At 36.7% G+C, this 20,665-nt stretch overlaps 2 protein-coding genes and 1 pseudogene across 2 annotated transcripts; 2 read left to right on the top strand and 1 right to left on the bottom strand.

The window, feature by feature from the left end:
• The first annotated feature begins 6,280 nt into the window (after positions 1-6,280).
• Positions 6,281-8,035, top strand: LOC121780432 (gamma-glutamylcyclotransferase 2-1-like). Its single transcript, XM_042178061.1, has 8 exons — positions 6,281-6,441; positions 6,527-6,673; positions 6,860-6,936; positions 7,023-7,079; positions 7,162-7,218; positions 7,313-7,356; positions 7,445-7,596; positions 7,700-8,035. The coding sequence occupies exons 2-8, from the start codon at positions 6,565-6,567 to the stop codon at positions 7,867-7,869; spliced, it is 666 nt and encodes a 221-aa protein (XP_042033995.1). The 5' UTR covers positions 6,281-6,441; positions 6,527-6,564; the 3' UTR covers positions 7,870-8,035.
• A 1,997-nt stretch (positions 8,036-10,032) lies between these two features.
• Positions 10,033-13,187, top strand: LOC121779692 (annotated as a pseudogene).
• A 9-nt stretch (positions 13,188-13,196) lies between these two features.
• LOC121779691 (plasma membrane ATPase 4-like) lies at positions 13,197-18,917 on the bottom strand. The gene is made up of 16 exons (XM_042177063.1): positions 18,683-18,917; positions 17,237-17,356; positions 16,914-17,150; positions 16,074-16,835; positions 15,870-15,992; positions 15,700-15,804; positions 15,466-15,610; positions 15,234-15,398; positions 14,913-15,151; positions 14,792-14,824; positions 14,624-14,705; positions 14,392-14,552; positions 14,135-14,308; positions 13,857-14,039; positions 13,591-13,772; positions 13,197-13,501 (listed from the first exon to the last, which is right to left on the bottom strand). The coding sequence occupies exons 1-16, from the start codon at positions 18,737-18,739 to the stop codon at positions 13,405-13,407; spliced, it is 2,865 nt and encodes a 954-aa protein (XP_042032997.1). The 5' UTR covers positions 18,740-18,917; the 3' UTR covers positions 13,197-13,404.
• Positions 18,918-20,665: the final 1,748 nt, after the last annotated feature.

Genomic DNA, 20,665 nt, shown 5'->3' with positions numbered 1-20,665 from the left:
AAAACACTTTGATGATTATTATTAGGTAACATGGAATTCATTTTTAGTTTGATTTTAGGGCATCCACAATGGGCGCCTTATGGCACGCCACGTCATCAGTTTTATCCTCCTACCCCCACCTGCAATGGGACGCCTTAAGCCGTGTCTTATGCATTTTCTTTTATTTGAATATTTAAATAACTAAAAAAATTAGGAAAAAATTTCATTTCATATATAATAATTAATGCATTACAATACGAATTAAAAAAATACGCAAACTCAGTGACGGCGGTTACGGGCCCACACTTCTTCAATCATGTCGTTCATGAGTTGAGCATGGTCTTGTTGGTCGAATAGGCCTGTGGATCAGCTCCGCTGCCGCCGCCCCCTCGCGCTGCATTTCGACTAAGCATTCCGCCATGGCCTCTTCAAATGAGAGAGACGAGATGTTCGTATGAACAAGTGAATGAGAAACGGGGTTTAAATAGACAAAAAAAAATAAAAAACGCGTGTCATCGTCCACGACCATCGTCCGCCGATCCCACAATGGGGCGCCCGATGGCGCGGACGATAGGCCATCGTCCGCATCCATCGTCCGCCGAGCCCACAATGGCGCGGACGATAGGCCATCGTCCGCGCTTCTTCCGAGGCCAATGCATCGGACATGGGCGTAGGGCGCGGACGATGGCGGGCACCCACAATGGAGGCATCGTCCGTTCCCGAGGACGATGGCCGTCATCGGGCGTGCCATCGGGCGCCCCATTATGGGTGCCCTTAGTACATTTTAAAAAATTTGTATTATGGTTCATTCATTTTATCAAACATATTGCACTGAAAATGTTAATATAAACAAACTAATGAGCTCTATGTTACCTAAAATGACCATCGATGTTTTGTTTGTGCGTTTTATAATTAAAATTAGTTCTGCATTGATCAAACTCTATAAAAAAAGCGAAAAATATGCTAAAACTAACGTTATTGATAGTAGTAGTATTCTGCATGTGTACCATACTGTTTCTACACATACATAGATTTATAGATTGTCTCCTTTTCATACAAAAGAGACTTCATTATTGAATAATAACAAAATTTTGTTTTAATCAAAAGCATTCGTTGTGAAATATTTTCATGTTCTAAAAAATACTATAAAAGTGCAAAACATATTCCACCCACTTTTCTTCATAGTATTTTTTTAAAATCTGTGTCAAATTAGATTGAGACTATAAATGAGCGATGAAGAGAGTAGTATGTAGACATAATGGTTTACCAATAAAGAGGATACTTAATGCAGATATATGGACTTAGTACAGGCTGTAATGCCATTTAATAAAATCATTGCATTGGCATTTCTAATGACCTCAAATGCCAAAACCTCTCATTTTTTAAATTGGGCTTAGATTTCAAGATATGGAGTATTATCCAAACCATTCTGCACTCCAATAATAAAGCCCAATATGCTATACCTTCTACTCCTTTTATCATATAAAAATATGAGTATTTAAGATGGGACTTGCACAGTTGTAAAATAAAAGAGAGAATGAGAAGTATAATTAAAGTAATGTTAGAACATAGTGTTACCCATAACACTTCATTAAACATTAATAATAATGTCAGTCTCACTATCCATTTTCTAACCATTCTCATTCTTTTTTTACTTTATTAATTATGCATTAATTCTTATATCCTTTCAAATAAATATATTTTTATGGGATAGCAGAAATAATAATCCTAATTCCTAGGCTTGTGGGCGGCGGCTTTCAATTCTATTATAAACTTTATTTCAAAGTTGATTAATAGTTCAATCTTATTTTATTTATGTTAATATTTGATAGTAGTAGTTCTTTACCATGACAATCTATCTTTTATTCTCTCTATCCTTCAATAATTATCCACTTTATTCTCGTGCGGATTTTATGAAATAGTACTATAAAGGAAAGTGAGTTGAAAAAGTTAGTGAGATATAAGTCCCACTTTTATATAATACTATAGTTTTATTATAAAATATAAGTGAAATGAGTTGGTGGAATGTGAGGTTTACTTACCATTTATAGTAAAAAAAGTAAAAGTGAATAATTAATGAGGAGAGACGAAGTGGACACTTGGGACGAAGAAAGTAATAATTTAACATATTTTCAAAGTATCAAATTTAATTCGTATTAGCTGTAAAGTCTCAAAGCATAAGAATTAATAGTATATATTTCGAAAGTTTTTTGGTCCGATTAGACCGGTGGGTTAATTCAAAACTCAAAGGATTAGGGCTAGGGTCGAAAATTTCCAATCAAAAAAAATTCACAACCTAATAGCCCGCATCGAATAACCAGACAACCAGAGTAGGCTAGCCTGATTGAGATTGTGTGAGCAACTTAGAGCAGGTTAGCCCGATCGAGATTGTGTGAGCAACTTTTAGGAATTAATGTTACATTGTATGTATTCAATAAAACTATTGGCAAGCGCTGATTAATATATTCTTGTAACTTTTTTCCTAATTTCCTTGTCGGTTTTTTAGTCGTAAAAGTAGTTTTATAAACTGTGTTTAATTTTGTACTACTATGTTATTGCTGAATTTTAGTGACTAACATAATTTTTGTTTCCAGTTGTTGAATTAATTGTTTTCGAAGTTTCAAGGTATATATGTCTACTAGTACTATATTTTCAATGTTTTTATATTATGGATTAGATTTAGATATGTAGGAATGTGATCAAATGTGAACTCTATATATTGTACAAACTTCAAACTATGATTTGAACAGTTAGAAAATATCAACAGATGACAAAATAACAACAAAAAATATCAACACAATGTCAACGATTGACGTTGTGTTGATATTGTGTTAACATTGTGTTGACATCAAAATCTTGAAATTTTAGACTGTATTGACATTATGTTGACATTATATTGAAAAGTTTGGAACTAGTACAATATAGTATAAGTTTGCATTTTATCAATACCACCCCAATATATATGTAATTGTAAAAAGACCTCATTCATGATTTTCTTCAAAAGAGTACAATTTAATTAGAATACAAGCATTTGTTGTGTTCATAATAAAATAATACTATAAAAGTTATTGAGATTAAACACACAGGTGACCGTGGCACCCACGGGAAATGGAATAAGGGTTGCGAAAATAAATTATTTATGGAGAAATATTCAACGTCAAAACTTTAACAAGTTGCTAATGTGTATAATTAAATTACCAAAGTTTGTATAAAATGAGTCAAAGTTTGTTTTTTATTCTATATATATACATGGTCACATGGATTTACATCAAATTATAGTTGTCGAAAATGCACAATTAGATAGTGATTATGGTCTTTTTTTTCATCGTCGGAAAATATTACTACTATTGAACAATTTAAAACTAACATTTACCAAAATTATGTAAACAAAATATAAAAGTGAAAGAAAGCAAGCTACAACTCGTAGCTAACTACAATTGTGACAGTTGCGTGACGCAAAATTAAAACCCAACATATTGTGCATTAATATGCCTACTAAACATTATTGAATATATAAATTATTGCGTAACTCACTACAATTCGTAGCTCACTACTAAACATTTTTGCGTAACTCTATAAACATTATTGAATACTACTATATAAAGTAATGCACATCCTATATTTAAAAAGTAGTTACAAACAGTTTTATACGTGTTTGCTACTCCGTCTCATATCAAGTGACTGACTGCTTTTCGGCACGTGTTTGAGGATAATAATAGAGGAATAAATAGTTAAAATGAAGAGAAAATAAAGTAAGTAAGATAATAATATAAACACGACTCTCTTCTATATTATTTTCCCTTTTACTTTACTCTCCACATTAACTAGTATTTATTATTATCTTCGCAAAATAATAGTGAAAAAGAAATCAATCACTTGAGCTCGGAGGGAAGGAGTATCATTTATTAATTTTGAAATCTATACACACTACAAGTATAGCTACCATCTATACTTTGTTTCATGCATGCAAAGATATTTTGTGATTTTCGTGTAAATAACATATAATTAGCCATTTCACATGTATATTCGGAATATTCCCAATTTTGTACAAAATCCAAATTTATCACTCGTTGAGATTTCAGTATATATGAAATAAAAGCATAAATATATGAATTAGTTTTGCATATATTACAACTCCCATTTGTTATACAGTAAAAAGTAAAAACAGTTATTAATTAGCGTAAAGCGTCCAAGTTCAACGAATGTTGATAATCATATCAATTTAATTTAATTTAATTTATTTTATTTTAATATAATTTACCATTTGAAATTTACGCAGTATAAATGCCGGTCCCTTCTACACGTAGACAGCAACAATTTGACTCAAAAGCGTCCAGGTTCAATGAACCGACACAGTATTTCTGTTTCAAACTTTGATGCACTGACTTACCCCACTTGGATCTTCAACATAAATAAATGTAACATATCTTTAAGCAAGCTTTTAATGAAACTAAATACAATATTAAGTATTGATCAAAACAGGTACTATTAGTATCAAAATTGGAAGAAACGGCTAAAGAATTTTGGCAGAATATTTTTCGCACAGCAATGGTCATCAATCTTGAATATCAAACTAATAAATTTCATATTTCATTGACTGTACTTTAATTTCATATTTTAAAAATAGTACTACTATCTTTCAATCTTAACTACAAAGGTTAAAGAAATAAATTTGTGAATGAATACCAATATTGTAAAAATAAAAAATAACACCTAGAGCTTCTTTTTTTTCTGTCAATTAGTTTATTCTATATAACTTTTTTCCTGTTATGTAATCTCTATTCCTCTATTTGTTGGGATTCTGCTTCAAACAAGAGATAAAAGTCAGACGTAATACAACCCAAAGAAAGAATACAAAAGAACGAACTTAACCGAAATTAAAATTGAAAAAATCGAAACAGTAAGACCGTAAAAGTGTTTAGCCGAGTCGAGGAGACCTCTTTCCGCAAGACGAGATACGCCCCGGTAGTGCTTTCGGTTTGGCTTGTCGTCTCCAAAGATAAAACGGCTACATCTCTGGTGAAGCAGCACCGCAATCAACAGAGCTCCGGCGAACTGGATGAAGGAGAGGGCAGAGCTTTTGACAGAAAAATAATGCAGGAGAGGGAGAGAGCTTATGATGCTATATGCTTTGTGAATGTTGTGTAGAGATGCATGGAATGACTAGCCTATTTATAGGCCTAGTCCACTGCAGGGGTCAACTCAGCCTTGATGGCTGTCATCATGACTCATTATGGCGGGGCAGTAACCGTCGGCCGTTACGAGTTTGAAAACTGGAGTGGTCGACGTTGAATCTAGACGATGTACACTCCCTAGTTCAACAGTCACATGTGGACTTCGTGAAGCGACTTGATCAAGACACTGATCAAGTCATCGCTCAAGGCACAGCAGGCCGAGTTGATCAGGCTGCTGATCAAGGCGCAACATGTCAAGTGGATCAGGCTGCTGCCCAAAACTGAGGTGGTCAAAAACATTAAGTCTGGATCCAGGGACAAGCCCAAGAACCAAGCCCAAAGACCAATTGCCAAGATCCAAGGGCAAGGGCAAGGGCGCGGCTCGGCTCGGCGCGCGTGTGCGCACGTGTGAGCTCTTTCACCCATCTTAGTCCACGATAATTACTAAGTGTAATAAGTCACTTAATAAATACACATTTAAAGATGTGTCTCATCTCCTATGTAGGATAATTGACACTAGTTAATTACTCCCTACAATTTCAACTCATAGATTTATCAAAAGCTACAATGTGATCAACTTTAATCCACTATTTCTCACCCACCGGGAATCGGATTTGAGAAAGTGAATATATTACGGTCATCTACGCGGAACGTAGATCGACGCTATATCATTTAATTTTCCAAAATTAAATGTCGCGTCACATTTATTATTGGTCAAACTTCGTTGACCGGACATCTTAAGATCAAGATTCCTACACTATTTTTGTAAACTATGTCGGGTACTATTTAAATATAATAAATCATAATTAATATTTATTTTTCAAAACTAGGAGCTTTTTTAAATATATACCCTTTTACAGTGATACTAATATTTTAATTTAGGAAAAAATGTCTTATCATGTTAGTTATGTTTGGTCCCGTTGTGATTCGTTACGTTAATTCCATTCAAAAAGATTAATAATAATGGAAAAAGAATTAAGTGTAAAAATGAAAAACATCAATTTATAATAATGAAAGTAAAACGGATAGAATAATAAAGTGGGGGAAATGCGAGTTAAAATTGACACGTCCAATTTCACACATAAACACGCGGAATTTGATTACTATAAATAGCTCGAAATCTCCCCCCTTTTTAATCGTCTTCCTCCTAGAATCCAACAATCAACCTCTGCAATCTTAGAGAGAGACAGAGAGAGATTCCCACAACTTCTCTCTCTTCTCTGCTCTCCCAAGGTTTTACTCGCGCTTTTCCCCCAAATCTTTCGCCGCTGCTCTCAAATCCTGCCTCGTGCGTCCCTTTTCCTCGGCATTTTCGTAGCTTTTCGAATGGTGATCGTGGATTTGATTTAATGGCTGGTTTCTTCGCTGCGCAGGTTTTTCGATTCGTTAAGAGCTTAAACGTGATTCGAAGATGGTGTTCTGGGTATTCGGTTACGGTTCGTTGGTGTGGAACCCCGGATTCGAAGTCGATGAGAAAGTGATAGGGTTTATTAAGGACTACAAGCGTGTCTTCGATTTAGGTTCGCTGTTTTGATTGATTTCCCCTGATCTGATTTCTGTGATGTGCAATGCATTATTTTGGACTATTTATGAAATCGCTGCCAATTTCATGAAACCCCCCCTTCTGAGCTGACGAATTTTAACCTAATTAGCGAAATTTCTTTTTAGATCTGTGTTAATTAGTAAACTAATTTAATGCATCTCAGCCTGCATTGATCATAGAGGTACGCCCGAGCACCCTGCTAGAACTTGCACCTTGGATGAAAATGAAGGCGCGATCTGCGTAAGTCGAGATTTTTTTAAAAATTTCTTCCCTAAATTATTATTCTCCGGTTTTGTGCATCAATTGTGTTTTAATTCTCTCTACAGTGGGGAGCAGCATATTGCGTTCGTGGAGGGCCGGAGAAGGAGAAGGCGGCGATGGAGGTATTGCTTCATTTCATCGAATATATATGTTAATTATAGTGTGATGGTTGCTTACAGTAGTTAAATTGAAATGTTGTATCAGTATCTGGAGCGAAGAGAATGCGAGTATGACTCGAAGACTTTGGTTGATTTCTACAAAGTAAGCATTGTGTCATTGTGTGTTGTCAATTCAATCTGTGTTTTTAGAATGTTTGAGTCCAAAAAGATTGAATCTTTTAATTGATTAAATGCAGGAGGGTGATGATTCTGAACAGCCCTTTGTAACTGGTGTGATTGTGTGAGTATTTCTTTGGCATCTTATTGCAATCACAAATTCTTGGTTCATTTTTTTCTCAAATTTGTTTGTTGGCTTTGTGAAAATGCAGATTCACTTCCACACCGGACAAGATATCGAACAAGTACTACTTAGGGCCGGCCCCTTTGGAGGAGATGGCCAGGCAGATCGCGACAGCCTATGGCCCATGCGGTAACAACAGGGACTACCTTTTCTTGCTGGAGAAGGCCATGTTTAATATTGGTAAGAATCTGATAAATCTGATGTTGAATGAGATTTAGGTTTTGGTGGAGTTGTTGATTGAGTTTGAATATGGAGTTGTTGATTGAGTTTGAATATGGAACAGGGCATGAAGATGACTATGTTATCGAGCTGGCAAACGAGGTGAGGAAGGTGCTTCTAAGCCTTAGCGGTTTGTCGTCGCCACTGAAAATGAAGGCTTCGCCCGGAGCAATCGGATTGGATTCGACGCTGAAGATGAAGGTTTTGGGTGGAGCAATTGCCATGGATTCGTAGGAAGAAGATGAGCACAATTCTCTAACATAAACAGAGACAATAAATATGTTATTTTATTTTCTCCTAGTATGAGAGTTTCATCGGCCAATCTATCTTTTGGCTGCCTTACATTACTATTCTCCTTCCTTTTTACCTAATCGAAATACCACTTGTGCAATTCCATAAACCATATTGGTTTCTTTATTTAAAATTGACAATCTTATTTAAAATGTGGAAAAAATTGTCGAATAAATTATGAAAGACGTTCATTGTACGGTTTAGGAACGGTGGGGGAACAGCGTTGTGGATGGCCTTAAGCACCTTATTTATTGAATCGGCTATTACGTGGACCAATCTGGCTCAAGCTCTACATTGCGCAATTGTAGCATAACGACACAAGCTCTCCCCGGAACATCATAGCACGTCAAATCATCCACCAATCAATTATCAAGATTTAACGTAAGAAAATGATTTAATTTACCTCAAAGGACAATATATTCTCATACTTAAGTCGCATTCGGGCAGCCTCTAAGAATGTGATTTAAGTTCTCATGAGAAGTCTCACAAGCGATGCAAGCAACATCATTTGAACAATGTCTTCGACACCTCTCCTTTATAATTAGCCGTTTTTGTAAAACTAACCATACAAACCATCTTATCCACACTGTCCCAGGAGTGTTTGCATATAGACTCATAAACATTGGCCATTCATAACTTATTATTTTCTCATCTCCAAATACACAAATCATCCCCACCATCCTCACATGGAGGTTTAATACCAACGATTACGACAACCACTTCTGACGAAATGAAGTGCCGAAACTCGCCCCACTTCCACTCACCTTGGACGTCGAACATTTTACGAGCTAAGCAATCAAAATTCCCAACCGAGTTGTCAATTTACGACCAATAAGTGGTCCCAACCGCGGACACCAAATATGAAGCCAAAACTTCGTTTTCTTGCCCTCTCGCAAGTTGGGAACTTTAGATAACGTTGTACATAACCAATTCCAATCATCTTTTCCGCGAATTTGAGGATTCCTTTAAATCGTATACAAATATAATGTACACTATAAAGAATTGGGAAAATTAGTCTTTATCGTGAGATTCTCTATTGGACTATCCTATATTCCAAAATTTGACACCAAATCTCACTCCTCATTTTCTGCATTTATTGTGGCTCAAAATAAGTGACATTGTTCCATCGCGTGTGCATCATTCAAATATTAGTGCTCATCTTGTTCAAATATTAGTGCTCATCTTGTTCCAACTCGTGAATTAAATTTTTGCACATGCTAGATAAAACAAAACAACCACACTCATACAAGGCTGCTTTAGTAGAAATATGGAGTATAAATTAGTAATTCTATTTCATGCTCAAATATGATTTAACTGTTATATTTTGATAATTTATCAATCTAAAATTTTATTTTATAAAATTGAAATATAAACATAATAATTTAAAAAGTGTTCATACTAGACCATTTTTCAATTCGGTACATATAGCAAAGTACTTGCAAGTTTTATTGCACAAATATACGGATGCGAATTATTTTACAGTATTTTGAGTATTTATAGGTGTTGTTCGGTTGCCATGAATAATTATCCTATGATAAATCTATCTAGGATAGCATTGTAAGATTATTTTAGTTGGAGAGAGGGTGATTATGACTAATTATCACATGATTATTCATTTAAGATTAAGTTGTGAAATTCAATCTCATACCAAATACAATAATACATATTCTGAGATATAATCTAGATAACCGAACATCCCAATAAGGTATTAATGTGTAGTTTTGAGGTTCAGAAAATCATATTGCATATTTCAAAATAAACCAACTATATGAGCAATATTTTCCCCTTGGCAGTGATATTTCAAAATCATAGTATTACACTACTCTTATATTCTAATTATTTCATTTCTAAAAGCAAAACAAAATAATAAATTAATAGTAGTAAGTACTAAAGATTAGTATATTATATAATTAATTACTACTTAATTAGACATTATATAGAAATGATAAATAAAAATCAACCATCATCATTAGTAACTAATCCATCGCATCATTCAATTAATTGTTATGTTTCGAAATAATGGCCCATTTTAAACTGAGGCCCATCACAAACATAATAAAATTTAAATTGTAGCCCAATATCAGTTCTATCTTCTTCTTCCTCCTCTTTTTCTCTGGTTTCGGCGTTTACACTATAATAATCACCACCATTTCCTTCGAAGAATTTGCGTGTTTGTGTCTGTTCTGTGAAATTCTGCGTTTTGCCTCTTACATGATTCAGGTACGCCATCAATTTCTCGCTATCAGATTTTCATTTGCTATTACTCTCTGCGTATTTCGTGCATTTAGGATTTTGGCGTATTTGTATTTTTGAAAACCTGAAAATTTTCCACCTTTGTTGTTTTGTTTAGAATTCTGAATGCAAATGAACTTGAATATTAGGAAGTAGACTCTCATCACAAAGTGGATTTCACATAATAATTAGCAAACTGAAATATAGAAAAATCATTTGATGTTGTATATTAGCAGATAATGAATTGTTTGTATGTTGACAGATTGAAGAAAGTGTTGAATGAAAGAAATGGATAAATTGCTGTTCTGAGAAGAGAGGTGATGTGCTTCTATGCATCTCAAAGTCAATTATGAATGAGAGATAGCTAATAAAGTGAATGCTCAGTAATTTAATACTCTGGTTCAATAGCTAGTAATTCAGAGTAGAGACTGATGCTAGGTGACTCTTGCTGCTGATCTTAACTGAGACCTGGTTCACTTAGATTCTTTCGATTCTAAGTTATATAGTTCCATCTAATTGTCAGCTCTGGCAATGTCTGGTTAGATAAGTCTGAATGTTGAATTTGCAATCACGTCCTGAACTTTTGCTCCATCTTCTTCAGCGTTTTAATGGATATGCTAGTAAGTGCTCGAAACAAGTCGAACAAGTTCATTCCTTGTTAATTACCCATGGTTACCTTCTCATCAGAGATCTATGGGTTAATACTCTCCTATATAATACTCTCATCAGAACATATCTAAACCTTTCTAGACCCCACAGTAGCCTCAGCCTCTTCAGGGAGATGCTTCACAATCAGGCTGCTCCTAATAGCTACACTTTTCCTTCTGTTCTTAAGGCCGTTGCTTCTTCTCTCTCAAAGTCATATGGTACATCACGAATAGGTTACTCTTTACATGCACAATGTGTTGAAAGAGGCCTGCTAGGTGACCCTTTTGTCCGTACATCGTTTCTTTCTCTTTATTCACAATTTGGTGATATAAGGAGTGCACATAAGGTCTTTGATGAGATACCTCAACCATGCATTGTTTCAATTAATGCGATGCTTGATGCATTTGGAAAAAGTGGCAACATGGATTTGGCTATTTCGATGTTCTTTAGCATGCCAAAGAGAGATGTTTATTCATGGACAAGTATCATTAATGGCTAAGCACAAAGTGGGTGCTTTATGGAGGCAATTAAGTTTTTTACGGAAATGATGAGAGACGAGGATGTAATTCGTGGCTTTTTAAGGCCGAGTGAGGCCACTTTTGTAAGTGTCCTCTCTTCATGTGCGAATTCGGATGATGGGTCGGTGTTGTATCAAGGAAAGCAAATTCATGGATACATGGTTAGGAATGAGAAGGAGTTGAGTGTTTTTAGTGGAACAGCATTGATATCATTCTATGGGAAAATGGGTTGCCTAAGTTATGCTTTTCAAGTGTTCAATGGCATGTCCGTGAAAAAGGTATGTGCGTGGAATGCTATGCTATGTTCATTGGCTTCAAATGGCAGGGAAAGTCAGGCTCTAGAGATGTTTGAGAAGATGAAGAGCTCGGGGTTGTGTCCTAATGAAGTTACATTTGTATGCGTCCTGTCAGCTTGTGCTCGGGCTAAACTTGTGGACTTAGGCATGGAATTGTTTCAAGCAATATCTCGTGATTTCTCCCTTAAACCAACAATGGAACATTATGGATGTGTGGTCGATCTGTTGGGCAGAGCTGGCATTCTAAAAGAGGCATATGAGTTTGTGAGAAGCATGCCTTTTGAGGCTGATGCCTCTGTATTGGGTGCTCTTTTGGGTGCATGTAGGGTTCATGGGGATGTCGATTTGGGAAATGAAATTGGTCGTCGGTTGCTTGACTTGCAACCCGAACATTGTGGACGGTATGTTCTGCTGTCCAGCATTTATGCTGGGGCAGAGATATGGGACCATGCTGCTGCCTGGAGGAAAGCAATGGTCCATGCTGGAATTCAAAAGATTCCAGCAATTAGTATGGCTGATTAACGTGGTTGTGGTTTGGAATGCTTCTCTCTGCACAATTTTGTTTTAGGATGAACAGATAACATTGAGGTACTTACTTTTTGCTTAGGAATTTTTATTATCTAAACATGCTGTGTTGGTAATGTTTTAAATATTCATACGGACATCTATAGTCTATAGATATGTATGTACTGAGTCATGAAATTAAAGCTGCTAGAATAAACTCATTTTCCTTAAATCAGGTTGTCCTTCAAGTTAAAGTTACACATGGGATATTCACTTTTGGTGTTTTCTTGAGATTTAAACACTCAAAATCAATTTTCATGATTTGGAACAATGCTTTCGAACTTCTCAAGGTAAGGAGATAGTGAGAGAGATGTCAGCTAATGAAAATGTTGTTGCTGGCAAGCTGAGGCTAAAGGGCAAAGCTTTTGATGCGAGGAACGCAGCCATCATAAAGAAAAGGAAGAACAGAAACAGAAATATCCTATCATACCATGCTGTTGGGAATGTTCAATCGACAGGTTTACCACAATCTTCTTGACCTTCCATTCTTACATCTTTAAGCCGCCTTTTAGATGTTTATTTTGAATTAGATCGTTCAACTTGTTAGGTTTTGGTTTGGTTCTTTCTTTATATAATTTCTCTATATGTTAATCCTTGGAGCAACTCGTTTGTGGTGCAGATGAAAACAACGCGTTGGTATCAGATAAAACGTATTGTGATGGAAATTGAGAGGAGGAATGTGCCCGACTCCAGCAGAAAGACGCTACATGGAACATCTGCATAAAATCGAGCTGGAGAGACTTGCAAAGGCTGCTATGAAGTCTCACTGTGATCGTATTGGGGAATTTAATCAGTATTTGGCTAACCCGAGCGAGCACTATGACCTTCCCAAAGCGTGGCCTGGCTAACCACCATTCCTCTTGACTCGTGGAAAACCCGAGTTCGTTGTTTTTACTTTCCTCTGTTGTTTCTAGTGATTGCATCACCAACTTCTGCATTCTGTATTTGGAACTTCGATTTTTTTTACTTTAACGAAATAAGAAAGTGGAATTATAGTACTATATATGAAGTCTAGTAAGGAAAAAACAATATAGCATTTCATGTGATTTCATTATTCATGATAAAACAGCAAAACCTCAACAAATCCTATTATGATTAAATGGGGTTGCTGCTTCAAGCTTGATCAAGTACGATTATAACAAAAACTAGTTTAACTATCTAAAAAGTTGATTACTCGAACAACAACAACATGCATCTCTCTTCATCGCATATTGATTGGATCAGACAGTGTAATGCTGCTGGATCGTATCGATGTCCAGTCCCTTCAGCTTCACCACTGATTCGACGTGCCCCTTGAGCGTATGCAGCTCTCTCAGCCTACAGCACAAATCTCGTACAATCTTAGCAATACCGCTTCACTTATAATCTGTACTAAATTTTGTGGTTGAGGATGGAATTTTTAGTACCTTGCAACTTCTGCTCGTCGTTTGGCCTGCTCAGCAATCTCGGAGAGCTCCCTGTAGCTGTTCTTCTCGTTGAAGAGATTGCCGGTTTCTGGTGGCTGAAGGCCGTGCAAAGTCCTCTGCGCAGCTGCCCATTGAGCCTCTCTCTCTTCTTTCCCGTAGTTGGACTTGGTGGTGAATGCAGTCTACATCCGAATTAAGAGAATCGTGCATTAGCCCCACGAGACGTAAATGAACCAAGCTACACGTGAAGTACGTGGAAATCGTACCTTGTTCTCCAAAAGATTATCCCACGCCTTCCCACTAAGCACGTAGCGAATGCAGAACTTGAGGATGTCGAGGGGGAAGTAAGTGACGATGCTATAAAGCCAGATGACACCTGCCCAGCCCCAACCACACCCCTTGATCTTTGCAAAGGTCCAGTTCGCGTAGACAGCTATCAAGGTCGCAACCTATTATCGAAAATAATCAAATATGTTTATATCAAAGTCTATATCTCAACTATGATGATGATGATGAATGCAGCACTCTCAGATCAAGATCTTACCATTTGAGCTATTAGGAAAGCGCCAAGAAGGAACATCCCGGGGCGCTCAGCAAATGACCAGCTACGAGATCTTGTGACGAAAATGAGCGCTTGGCTCACAATGCTCACTTGCAGGTACAACACAGCCATTATTTCCTCAGGACTATCTCTTATAGACCTCACACCAAACTTGTCCTGCGTATACAGAGAGTCGATGAATGAGTAAAACGTGCCTAGAACTATAGAACTTGCAACATCAAAGAAAATCCCGTGCTCACAGATAGGAAGGAGGTGTCCTTCACGAGCCAGAAGAATAGTACAGTCCCTAATGCCAAGTACCCTCCTAAGACGACCCCGGTGGCGAATATCTCCTTGAGTTTCCAGCTGTCTGGGACCGGAGATGGCTTCACCCGGTCCTTTGAGATAGTCATGATGGTTCCTAGTAAATATATGCAACGCGTTAATACATGTATAATTTTTTAAATAAGGATTTGGATGCAGTTAACTAACCATCGTTTAGTATGGCGATGATCAGAACCATGAACGGGGCGAAGTCGAATTTCCATATCAACGCTATAAGCATGAATCCAAACTATATTGTTTTGCATACACAAAAAACAAGAGTTAGAAAAATGCTAGTGTGAGACATGGCATTTTGGGCGTTACTCGAATACTTACCACAATACGTATTGTAATTGAGACGGCGTATATCTGAAAACGATATTGGAAAAATAGTTAGTTCAGAGAGTTAACAAGAGGCTAAATATGCATAGAGTGATGAAATGAAATCATAACTCACAGTGTAATTCTTCATTCTTTGGAAAATCGCTCTGCTAGTAAGCACTGCACTTATGATGACGCTCAGCCCCGGCTCAGTCAAGACGATGTCTGATGCACCTCGAGCAGCATCCGTTGCATCAGCAACAGCAATGCCGATATCTGCCTTCTTCAGAGCTGGGGCGTCGTTCACACCATCCCCTGTCATACCACATATGTGCTTCCTCTCTTGCAATCTCTTCACGATTTCGTATTTGTGTTCTGCAGTTAAACATAACACCATTTTCATTTTATAGTAGTACTAATCAGCAAAAAACAGCATCGAAGGAAAATGTAAACTCACCGGGAAAAACTCCAGCAAAGCCATCAGCCTTCTCGATCAGCTCGTCCACAGGAAGTGCTGCAATAGATTCGTCTTTGTCCTGTCCAAGCAAGGAAGAAGACGGGTACATGTTTGTCCCCATTCCAAGCCGGCGTCCTGTTTCCTTGGCAATGGCGAGCTGATCACCTGAAAAACGAGGGAAGAGTGAGTAGCTCGAAGCATATGTACATAAACAAACATATGATTCATTTACCAGTGATCATCTTCACATTCACGCCAAGGTTCAAGGCTCTCTTGATTGTTTCTGCGCTATCGTGCCTAGGTGGATCGAACAAAGGCAAAAGGCCAACGAGCTGCCACGGCCCTCCAAGACTCTCCTTCGACTTCTCAGGAACTTCCTGCAGATGACGACAAAAAGGCAGCACGAACGTAAACTATTGTACATATCAGAAAAGGATAGTGCAACTTCGGAGATATGTTAAAAAACCTGTCTAGCAACTCCTAAGGAACGAAGCCCACGTTCAGCGAACTTATCTATAACAGCATGAACTTTCTTCCTCACATCTTCCTTGCTATGACAAAGTTCCAATATCTACAGAGAAGGGAGGATTTGTGAGAAAGAGTCACGACGAAAAGAAAATCACAAGGTGGGCATACCTGCTCGGGTGCACCTTTGCTCGCGCGATGCCAATTCTCATTGGAATCTATGTAAGTCAATGCAGTCCTCTTATCCACAGGGTTGAAAGGCAGAAAATGCACCTCTCTTATACCAGCTCTCGCCTGTCGAATCGAGACAGAAACGATGATATATCTAAGGCAAATTGAACTAAAATTAATATTTTGTTCAAGTACAACATATACCTCCTTTGGATCAGCAAGCATCCCTACAATTGCAGCATCTATGGCATCCTGGTTTTCAGTTCTCGAAGCCCGAGCTGCGAGCAGCATCACCTGCTCTTTGTCCAACCCCTTCACGAAAACTTCGATGAGGCTCTTGTCAACAGTCAGCTTGTTCAAAGTGAGTGTTCCTGTCTTGTCACTGCATAAAACATCCATCCCCGCCATTTCCTCTATGGCGGTCATTCGTTTCGTTATGGCACCTTGTTGAGAGAGGCGGTGGGACCCGATAGCCATAGTGACAGACAACACCGTTGGCATGGCAATGGGGATCCCTCCAATCAGGAGGACCAGCAGGTTGTCAATCCCGTCCCTGTACTTGCGGTGCTGGATCGGGTACATGACAATGACCTCGATGATTATCCCAACGAAGATGGAGCAGATGCAGAAGTTCCCGATGGCGGTCAGAACCTTCTGGAAGTGTCCAACTTGGTTGGTGCTGTCCACCAGATGAGCAGCCTTGCCAAAGAAGGTGTGGACGCCCGTTGCAATGACAACAGCCTCGATCTCCCCCTGCTTGCACGTTGACCCGGAGAATACCTCATCCGAGGGGCTCTTGGTCACGGGTAGGGACTCCCCTGTCAATGCAGATTGGTCGACTTTCAAAGGATCGCCCTCCAAGAGACGAGCATCAGCAGGGATAATATCTCCTAGCTTTATGCTTATTATATCGCCCGGGACAAGGATTGCTGCATCCTGCTCACTCCATCGACCGTCTCTCAACACCTAAATCATACATAAGTTATAAACCATTCTTACAATCGAAATCTTGAGATCATAAGCAGAGTATTTTAACCAAGTTACCTTGGTTTTTGGCGCGAGACCAGCCATGAGAGCTGCAGCAGCATTGCCAGCGTTGTTTTCTTCGATGAAACTGATGGTGGAGTTGATGAACAGCAATGCAACGATGCCAACGAAGTCCTGCCAGTCGGGAGGCCTTCCATCCCCGTTGGCGAGGACTATAGCCATCAGGGCAGCAGCCTCCATAACCCACGACAACGGGTTCCACATGAAGCCTAAAAACTTGAGGAGCTTGCTCTCCTACATACAAAATATCTAACAATCATCACTCATTTCTTTTCAAACATAACTTTCACACATGAAGAAACAAGGCAATGTGGTCTAACCTTTTTCTCTTCCAACTTGTTTGGACCAAATATTTTCAGCCTGTTCTCTCCTTCCTCCGAAGTTAGACCCTCTCGCGTACATTTTAGCTGCTCGAATACTTCGTCTACAGGAATCCTTTCCTGTAAATTGGCATTCGAAATGTTGTTAAATATACCATCTTAAGCCATCGCAGATAACACATAGAATGAACACTCGTGCATATGAGACGACTCACTATTATAAATCATATATAATCAAACATATAGAAAATTAGTACACATAATTCCTCTTCAATTCATCACTCTTTTTCTTGCACAAGGTGATTTTAACCTTTGATATTATTGAGTTTTGGTTAATTAATGCATAATATTTAGCGGATTATCATACTAAGTTTGATCATTAACCATCCAATTAAAGTTCAACAGAAGCTCACTTTAACTAACACACATAAGGAGTTAGTTAACAATTCATAAATATCTCATTTTAATATCACTCAAAAAAACTTTTATATGGTTGTTTTATTTATTTTCTTTTCGTCTTAAACCTCAACTGCCTTTAAAAAGACAAAAAACTGAGTGAAGGCAATATGCATGTGACTAACATAAATGATATAAAAACTACTGCACAGCTAACTTTATTCATGCATATAATCTAAACCAATAAAGCTTTCAAAAAAGAAGAAATTATCAACAAAGTAAAGAATCACATTAAAAAGTACTAATAAAAATCTGTAAAATTAGGTGTTAAGTGTTCAATATAAAACTTATACATATAACATACTGACAAAGTTAATATTTACCAAAATCAAAGTACTTAACAGTAATTTAGTTGCGATAATGAAAGAAACAACTATATCTCAGTGAAATGATTTACATTTCTAAAGGAATTAAAAATCTTTTTTCCTGTTCAGAGCAAAACAAAGAGAAATATTCCACGTGCACCAACTAGAATTTTGGTTTGATTCCCAACAATATAATTAAATGCTTGTAACAGCCTTACAGACAAGAGATCATGGAATCCAACATATTAAATAAAACACACAGAAAAGCAGTAAATTAGTTTACAAACATATTTATTGCTTGCTCCAGTTAATGAAACATGCAAAAAATAACATTAAAAAATTTAAAAATTTACAAAGTGCTAAAATTTCCTGGCAGATATGAAAGGAGGGTGAGGAGCTAGAAAAGACAAGAAAATGACAAGAAATGTCCAAGCAAAAACACAGAAATACACACACACCCCAATGTGTGCGCAGTTTTGCTAAGAAAACTCACTAACAAACATTCGCTTCTAAAATTCTCCTTTGTACTAAGATTTTAAGTAACATTTTAAGAAAATACTAAAATAAAAAACATGCTAAAAAATAAATATATAAGAGTGGCAAAAGCATGCATCTTCAATAAGTGTAACAACACACACATGCATGATACATATAAGTGTGTGTGTGTGTGTAGATAGATACAAACCAAATCAACAGCTTCATTCTTGATCTCTTCAAGACTGATGCCTTTGGTGGTGGCCATGTTGGAAGAGAAAAGGCAGCCTTGTAAACTCAGAAACTAATCAAATTCAAGAAGAAGAGAAAAGCTAGTGAAAGACCATCTTATTTATTTCTTTTTCTTGTTTGATGAGAGAGAGAGGGTGATTAATGATTTGGAAATAGAGCCACAGGAAAATTGAAGTGGGGTGGAATCAAATTAAAATGGATGTCTTGCACACTCATTTATGGAGCTAAATTTGGTTGTGTGTGTGTGAGAGAGAAAGAGAGGAGTTTGTGTGTATATGTGGTAGGTCTAGAAGGCCACGTGTGACCTAATGTATGCACTTTAGTGCCAGTGAATGTTTAAATTAAATTTCTACTCCCTCCGTCCTACACAATTTGAGACACTTTGACCGGGCACGAGTTTTAAGAAATGTAATGAAAAGTGAGTTGAAAAAGTTAGTGGAATGTGGGTCCCATTTTTATATATTAGTTTTATAATTAAATGTGAGTAGGAATGAGTTAGTGGAATGTAAGGTCTACTACCAAAAATGATAAAAGTGAAATGAATCAAATTATGTAGGACGATCCAAAATGGAAGACTTGGTCAAATTATGTGGGACGGAGGGAGTATTATCTATTCTGTTGCTATTTTGGATCTATATGTTAAGTCTTCACTAGCTTCCTTATTTTAGTTTAATTTATCTACTACTTCATTTCAATGGTAAGTTTTCGTTCTATTTTCTTTTTCTTGTAAAAAAGGGGAATTAATTTCATAGTACTGAAATAGACTAGTTTTTTTTTAATTTTGGGTCATCACCCAAAATTAGACAAGCACTAAATAAAGAAAATTTTGAACAAACAAACACCAATAATAATCTAGACCCCACAATCCAACAACACTACTTCCATTATCTTTTTTCTCACTCTCTCTTACATTTTCCTATTTTTCTTATTTTACTAATTCCACATTAAAACTCGTGTCATATACAAATTTGTCAATTTTTTAAGGATGGAGGTTGTATTAATTCATGTCATCTTCAACATTAAAACTAGGGTTCATCTGAAAATATTTGCCAAGTTTGAGTCGTCAACAAATTCTTTAATCTCTAGCTTAAACATGCATTGTTGATCTTTGGTACCTTACATGATATAACAAAAATTATTTATTGTAGTAATAATATATAAAATGTATTATCATGAAAAACATTCTTGTGTATGTAAACAATCGTTATAACAATAATATGAAAATTCCTACGAGAAATCCATCCTTGTGACCTCATTATCCACATAATTAATCAAAATACATGAACTATATTTATTTTCAATTCCTTAAATTGATATGACATTTATTTGATTTGATCCCTATTCATTATCGTCATCACTGCACAAAAGATTCCACGCGAGGATAAGGTTAGCATTGATAATTTTAGAAAGCAAGACGTATTTGGATAAGTATTTCTTGAAAATTTTGGCAAGGAGTACTTTTAAAGACTTTTTCTTGATAAAAAAAAAACCTCTAATAAACATAAATTCATATGTATAGAGAAAAAGAAAAGAAATAAAAATAGGGCTGCTGTATTGTTTATTTTTATTATTATTACTTTTTTTTGCTTCTTCATTAATGGTACCTATTTATTATGATCTCTACAATATTTCTTTGAGAAAATCATGCTTTTCTCGACTCTTCCCTGCCACCCACCCCACTATTTGATGGATTATAATTTACCAGTAAATAATAAAAGAATTTCAAATTTTATTTATGTAGTATAATATTATTGTTGTATTTGGGGACATAATCTTTTTCATGTGAGGAGGCATGGGCTTGAGCTTTTGGCATCCTAATGCACTTTTTTCATCAACTTTCACATGCACCTTACCTTCTTCATATATGCATATCGAAATCATGTGAAGTTATTGCCTTTTTACTTCTTCATTGGAATAAATAAATAAATAAACAGATAAACCC

Source organism: Salvia splendens, chromosome 19 (genome assembly GCF_004379255.2).
Source record: "Salvia splendens isolate huo1 chromosome 19, SspV2, whole genome shotgun sequence".
Lineage (NCBI taxonomy): Eukaryota > Viridiplantae > Streptophyta > Magnoliopsida > Lamiales > Lamiaceae > Salvia > Salvia splendens.
This window is presented reverse-complemented; position numbering and strand designations above follow the sequence as displayed.

Excerpts from the sequence above, each read along its gene's own strand:
- LOC121780432 (XM_042178061.1), top strand. The coding sequence starts at position 6,565 with ATGGTGTTCTGGGTATTCGGTTACGGTTCGTTGGTGTGGAACCCCGGA. Across the intron at positions 6,674-6,859 it reads CAAGCGTGTCTTCGATTTAG|CCTGCATTGATCATAGAGGT; the intron begins GTTCGCTGTTTT and ends AATGCATCTCAG. Across the intron at positions 7,080-7,161 it reads AGGAGAAGGCGGCGATGGAG|TATCTGGAGCGAAGAGAATG; the intron begins GTATTGCTTCAT and ends ATGTTGTATCAG.
- LOC121779691 (XM_042177063.1), bottom strand. The coding sequence starts at position 18,739 with ATGGCCACCACCAAAGGCATCAGTCTTGAAGAGATCAAGAATGAAGCT. Across the intron at positions 14,553-14,623 it reads CATCGCCATACTAAACGATG|GAACCATCATGACTATCTCA; the intron begins GTTAGTTAACTG and ends TATATTTACTAG. Across the intron at positions 14,309-14,391 it reads AGGACACCTCCTTCCTATCT|GACAAGTTTGGTGTGAGGTC; the intron begins GTGAGCACGGGA and ends CTGTATACGCAG.